At 34.5% G+C, this 6,348-nt stretch overlaps 1 protein-coding gene across 2 annotated transcripts; it reads left to right on the top strand.

Annotated features, from left to right (window-relative positions):
• The first annotated feature begins 1,403 nt into the window (after positions 1-1,403).
• On the top strand, positions 1,404-5,412 carry LOC107921004 (U-box domain-containing protein 5). 2 transcript variants are annotated; one of them, XM_016850853.2, is made up of 6 exons: positions 1,404-1,747; positions 2,003-2,076; positions 2,409-2,594; positions 2,823-2,930; positions 3,222-4,345; positions 4,489-5,412. In XM_016850853.2, exons 2-6 carry the CDS (start codon positions 2,023-2,025, stop codon positions 5,246-5,248), a joined length of 2,232 nt encoding a protein of 743 aa, XP_016706342.1. In that variant the 5' UTR covers positions 1,404-1,747; positions 2,003-2,022; the 3' UTR covers positions 5,249-5,412. The 2 variants fall into 2 exon arrangements, with proteins under 2 accessions (XP_016706342.1, XP_016706343.1); XM_016850854.2 differs by lacking the exons at positions 1,404-1,747; positions 2,003-2,076 and having other exon boundaries at positions 2,453-2,594; positions 2,833-2,930.
• Positions 5,413-6,348: the final 936 nt, after the last annotated feature.

Raw genomic sequence — 6,348 nt, 5'->3', positions numbered from 1 at the left:
ATTTAAGTTTGACATATCATTTAGTACGAGTTAATACAATATACTAGTTTTTAAATAAAAATGAAATTTTCTAATAATTACAGTATTTTTTATTTTAATTTAAATCTCATGTTAAATATATGTATCACAAGAATCAGATTGGATAAAAGTAGAATCAAATTAATATAAAATTTAAATACAAATAAATGTTTTAATAATGAAGAAGTAAAATCAAATCGGTATAATTTACAAATAGATGAACATTTGGAATTTAATTAGATAAAACTTTTATTAATAAAAAATTTATTTATAAATAAATCATTGCAATATGTGTAAAAATAATTTAAAATATAAAAATTTATTAATATGTATATAAATTTATTAATATATGTAAAAACAACTTTTCTGAAAAATATTTTCAGGAAATCTGTCAAACAGCAGAAAATATTTTACACAGATTCAATCAAACACCAGAAAATATTTTCCAGTAAATCATTTTACAGAAAAGTAAAATATTTTCCAGAAATCATTTTACGAAAAACATTTTACTGCCAATCAAACAGACTCTTAATCTGCATTGGTGAAGTTTAATGTATATGCATCAGTGATCTTGAAAGCTAGAGATTATACTTGAGTTGGGCTCAGCCTACATTGATAATGACACTCTATAAGCTTATTTCTACGTAACAGAGATGTTACTTTTAGAATTTACTGTGGCAATACAAAACAGAAAGAATGATGCATTAACACAATATTAAGCTCCAAAAACACAAAGAATATATATATTCCTTTGTTAAGAGAACGTCGATCTGAGTCTTGGAATCCATTCCTATCACACTCCCCATCACCACTTGAAAATCTTATACTTACTCTATGAAATTCTTGAAACTTAAAAAAAAGAAGTAAGCGAAGGTTAACCCTATAAAAGAAAAATCCCCAAAACCATAGACAAAGTAATCACACCAACCAAACTTAACACGGTCAGAAAACCGATTCCTTGTCGAGGGAGAGAAGGCTAAAGCAAAAGCATGGTATTCTTTATTGGTGAAAAGATGTCCAATCACACTGATTTCTTTGATTTCACACTTGTCCTCTCATTGTCATGTTAATGTCTATGTCTTGTTTCACCCTAACAAACGGAGGCAAGGAGTAGCACTGCCAACCCCTAAAATAAGAAAATTTTTATTTAAGTACTTTAAATGTTTTAAAATTTTAAATTAATAAATATAAAATTATATTTTAACTCCTGATATAAATATTAAAATTTAATTTAATCCTTTAAAAATTATAAATATATTATTTACATTTTTATTATTATAAAAATTAAAATTTAATTTCATCCCATTAAAAAAAATTTCTGCCTTTGTCCCCCAGCTTGGAGGTCGTTTTAACATTTTATTTCCCTTTTTTACCATTTCGGAAGAGTCAACTGTATCTTGGAGGCATTTGGTGTGCTTCTAAACAGACAAAAGATAAGTGGACAATCCTATTCCTCTCTCTCACACACATTAGCCACCGCCTGGAAATTTTCTTGTGGAAATATGGAGTCTTTCTGACAATGACTGTTTTTCTCATAAATCCTATTGTTTTCTTTTTATTCTATGAAATATGAAGTATAAACTGAATAAGAAAACTAGTTCCACGGGCATGTGATACCTCGAGCTATAGTTTCATTGTGATTACACTTTCCTTTGCCCTTCATCTTCATGTTTCAATCTTGGGTCTTTAACGGATCTGTTTGCTGAGTTTCTGGCAGTAGAATAACCGGGTAAGTTTTCTTTTTAGTTCTATTTGACACTTTAAGGTTCAACTTCTCAAAGAGATTTTTGCAAGGCTACTTGGTCCATAACAATCCTCTGGTTTCCATTATTTTCAATTATATTTCACTTAACAGATAATATAATGTTGGCAAAATAATTGGTGGAAGTATTCATGTAACTGTAATCAGGAATTCGGATGTGTAAATGATATATTATGCAAATATAATCATTTAAGTGCCCCAAATGTTTTGGTCAATGTGTAGGGTGAGGATACTGTTACGATATGGAACTTGGTGCTACTCAGAGTGTTGACCTTCCATATCACAGCACCATTAAGGTAAGTGTTAACTGCTTTTAGACCATATTTGCCCTAGAAGAATCAGAGTTTGATATAGTCCGAGCTGTTGCAGTGTTCTTTCATAGAGAAAGGAAGCGTTGCAAACAAAAAGTTGACTATTTTTGTTAAAAGAAAGGGAGAACCGCTCTTACTATCTCCTTATTTGATCCTCTTAGCTAAGCTCTATAAAATATCCCACATAATGAAATTAACTAAGAACCTTACCACAGTCGGGGTTATTTCCACTTCTTCAGAATATTATCCAAGAAGGTATCATTTTGGTATTGAGAGATTTTGTTGTTTGTATACTTATCAATCGCCAATGGATGCAGATACATCGGTTAATGTGCTTGGAGCTGAAGAAACTCGTTGATAGCATTTCGCCCATGTTTGCAGCTCTTGAGTCAGCTCGGCCAGGATGCACATTAGGAATGCGTGCATTATGCTCATTACAATCGGCAATGGATAAAGCCAACTTACTAATCCAGCTCTGTTCTGAATCCAGCAAACTCTACTTGGTACTTCTTAATTTTTTTTACTTTTCTGTTTACGTAAGAAATAAAATATGTATGAAACAGTTATCTGCTGAATCTAGGCGTTGTTATTATAGTCCCAGATTGTTGTTTTATTAAGAAACAAAATCTCATGTTAGGTTTACGATGGTCCAATTTATTCAGTAAGCCATTCACATAATTATGAGGATATTGACATAATTTGTATAACAATCGTATTTATCAAATATTTAGGCCATTACAGGTAAAGGTTTACTCTTGAAGTGTGATAAAATTCGGAACACTTTGGAGATTTGCATGATTCAAGTTCGAGAAATGGTTCCATCGGTGTTGGCTGCAAAGGTTTGTAATAATACTCGAGAACTATTCAGTCTTTTTTTTTAAATTTCCTCGCAGGAGGATCATAAAGTGCTTGATTTACTTTAGTCATTCCATGCATTATTTGGTTCTGTTCTTACTCTAATGATGGAATGATACTAAGTTATTTGGACTCAGATGCGAGTGCCGTATACGTGTATATGTCAAATTTTAAGGGAGGCGGAATAACATAGGAATGGTATATATAGATATATTGTTTTGTGAGATAGCTGCAGTTTCCTTGATTGTGATTAAAGGAGACATTACTGTTTACAGATAGCTGGAATTATAGATGAACTTAGAAGTGCAAGGTTTCAATTAGAAGCTTCAGAACATGAAGCTGGAGCAGCTATAATTGCACTGTTAGAACATGACAAATCTGCATCAGCCTCCAGGAAGCAATCCGAAATCGAGGCTCTTCGACTTTCTTCTTTGAGACTGAGTATTACATCTCCTTTTGCTCTTTTGATAGAGAAAAGATCCATCAAGAAACTGCTTGGAAGTGTCCAGGATACAAATCCAAATAAAAGGAAAGTCTTGACTTATCTCTTGTATCTTCTCAAGAAACATGGCAGGTTAATTTGGCAACTCCAACCTGAAAGAACGGAAGAAGAAAGCCTTTTTTCATTGATGAAAGAAGATGGAGATGAAAATGTTGAAACTTCAGGCTATGATTTCTTCCTTCCTATAACTCCTGACCAAATCATATGCCCAATCTCTAAGAGATTGCTTTATGATCCTGTAATTATTGCTTCTGGGCAAACATTCGAACGAGTTTGGATCGAGAAGTGGTTTAATGAAGGCAACCAGATGTGCCCTGTGACTAATACAAAGTTGATGCAATTTTCCCTCACACCAAATTTAGCAATGAAAGCCCTTATTTCTAAGTGGCTTTTGAGGCATGGCATCAATGTTCCTCAACATGTAAAACCAGTTCCTTCCCTGCTTTCCTTACGTCAACCTTCTTCCTGCTCCATTGCCAGCTTTGGCATTTCCGTGCTTGGTTTTCGACTCGAAATAGGGAGCGTCACACTTGACTCAGTGAGTACTGATTCGAGTTTAGATTTTTCGGACAGGAAATCTAATGATGAGATTAAGTCCATGCTGCCTCAGGTTGCTGCGGATTCCCACCATCGAATACATCATCATCAGTTAAGTACTGATGGTATTCGTGTTGGCTGTCTTTCTGAACTTGATAAACATTCCTGGATATCTCAATGCAAGGCTGTTCAAAATGTCAAAGGGCTACTAGAAGACAACGATAAGGCCCAGCATTTGACCTTTTCAAATAGTCATGTTGTTCCTGTGATTAAATTTTTAAAGGATGCAAATGATTTATGTGATGTAAAAATGCAAAAAGATGGAGCAGAGGTGCTTTTGGCGATTTTAAGTGGCCGCAGGTAACATTGATTGGCACTCCAATGCCATTTAAATCTGTTTTTGATTGAATGTCTATATTATTCGCCTATGTTGTTCTGACTCTTCATTCGTGTCCGACATATTTCCAGACTTGATTGATAAAAGTATCTGTTCTTACCTGCAGAATCGAATTACCGCCCTGTCACGAAGATGTTATCTATTTGTTGGCATCATTACTGGATTCAGAAACAACTAGAGAGTGCCTTGCAATACTGGAAATCTTATCCTGGCAACAGTACTATAAGTCCAGAATTGTGGCATGTGGCATTTTGCCTTCCATCCTAAAACTTCTGGACACTACAGTCACAGAATTTAACATGGTTGCTCTGAAGATCCTATGGAATTTATCGAATGGCAGCAATGTTGGTTACCATATTACATATTTGGGTTATATTCCAAAGTTGGTTTCTTTTCTTGAAGATCCAAATGTTGCAGGGTATTGCGTTGGGATTATGAACAACATACGTGACATTGAGGAGGCTAGAATTGAAGCTGTTGAAGCTGGTTTATGTACTTCGATCGCCACAATCTTGGAATCCAGTAAAAAGGAAGAACAAGAAGTTGGTGTTGAGTTGCTCCTGTTTCTATGCTACGAGAACACAGGATACTGTAAAATGATAATGACAGAAAACGTAATTCAAGCTTTGTCCAACATATCAGTGAACGGGAGTTCTAAAGGATCCGAGAACGCATTGACACTGCTGGAGCTCATGGACTGGATGAATGCTTCTCAATGTTCAAGATCTGGAAGCAGATGGAGCCAAGGAAATTCAAATGTCTCCTCCAGCACCAGCAATAAATCCAGACTCAAAATATCATCTTACAAGGCATTGGGATGTTTGAGAAAGAAATTATCAAGGTTTTTATTGAATGTCCTACATTGACTTTTGGTTTCTTTTTTCTCTCCAGGAATAGGCATATGGTATTTATATTAATTTACATTGTAAGAATATGTAGGGGGATTAGCCCTGAATTTTGTTAGTTCCATTTTGATCTTGTATTCATAGTGTAGTCCTGTTAATAATATTTCCAGGGTTTGTTTTGTAAATTGACTTGTACTCGGTTTTGGGATGTCCTGTGGATTGGTTGGTTTCTCCAATGTGGTTCCCAACACTGATACAACATGATTTGAGCTTTGTAAGCTTCGATGCAGTTTGCAAAGACAAATCCTTGGCCTGCAATACAACAGATGAAGGGTTAGGTTTAGTTCCAGTCTGATTTGCTATTAGAATTGAGGCCCCATATTATCCTGTCCTCACCTCCATGCATAGATCAACCAGCAAGATTAAGCATAGGTCTATGTGAGACATTAACCACATTGTTTGAGTTGTCAACTTGACAATTCAACACGTTTGCCACTGGTAGAGAACTTCCTAACCCAGCGAGGTATTTCAGCTTCAGAAAAAAGGAATCATATTGTTTTCATTCCTAGCAGTTTGACCACTCCAAAACTGCCGTTTATACCTTTTGAACAGAGGTCCCTTCTGTTGAGTCATCCGACCTTGGATCAAACCCTCATGGTATTGTTCTTCGGTGGACGCAACGCGTATAGTTCGCTTTTTTAATATTCGATAACACACTTCTACTCTATGAATTATCTATTTCTTTAACCACTTGAGTTCTCGACAGAATTAGGTGACAAAATCTCTCACTAAGACATAATACCAAATGTGTGAGGGTCCCCCCAAGGGTTAATCCTAACAATGTTCTATAATCTTTTGGGCGTGGCTTCAAGTCCAACCATGCACAACTTGTATGTATAAAGTTTTGGAAAGGATGAAAAGGCACAAAAAATTTCATGGATAATTTATCTTATTTATGCAAGTAGAAACTGACTAAGATAAGGTTAATTTCAATTATTCAAATAACAACAAAATAATAATAATAATTAAGGTTAATTACATCATCAGTCACTAAATTATGAGTAATTTTTTTATCACTTAATTAAAAAAAGTTTTAATTTGGTCACTAAATTATTCAAAAC

The sequence above is a fragment of the Gossypium hirsutum genome, chromosome D01 (assembly GCF_007990345.1).
Source record: "Gossypium hirsutum isolate 1008001.06 chromosome D01, Gossypium_hirsutum_v2.1, whole genome shotgun sequence".
Taxonomy (NCBI): domain Eukaryota; kingdom Viridiplantae; phylum Streptophyta; class Magnoliopsida; order Malvales; family Malvaceae; genus Gossypium; species Gossypium hirsutum.
The sequence above is the reverse complement of the archived record's forward strand: the minus strand, read 5'-3'. Positions and strand labels throughout refer to the sequence as shown.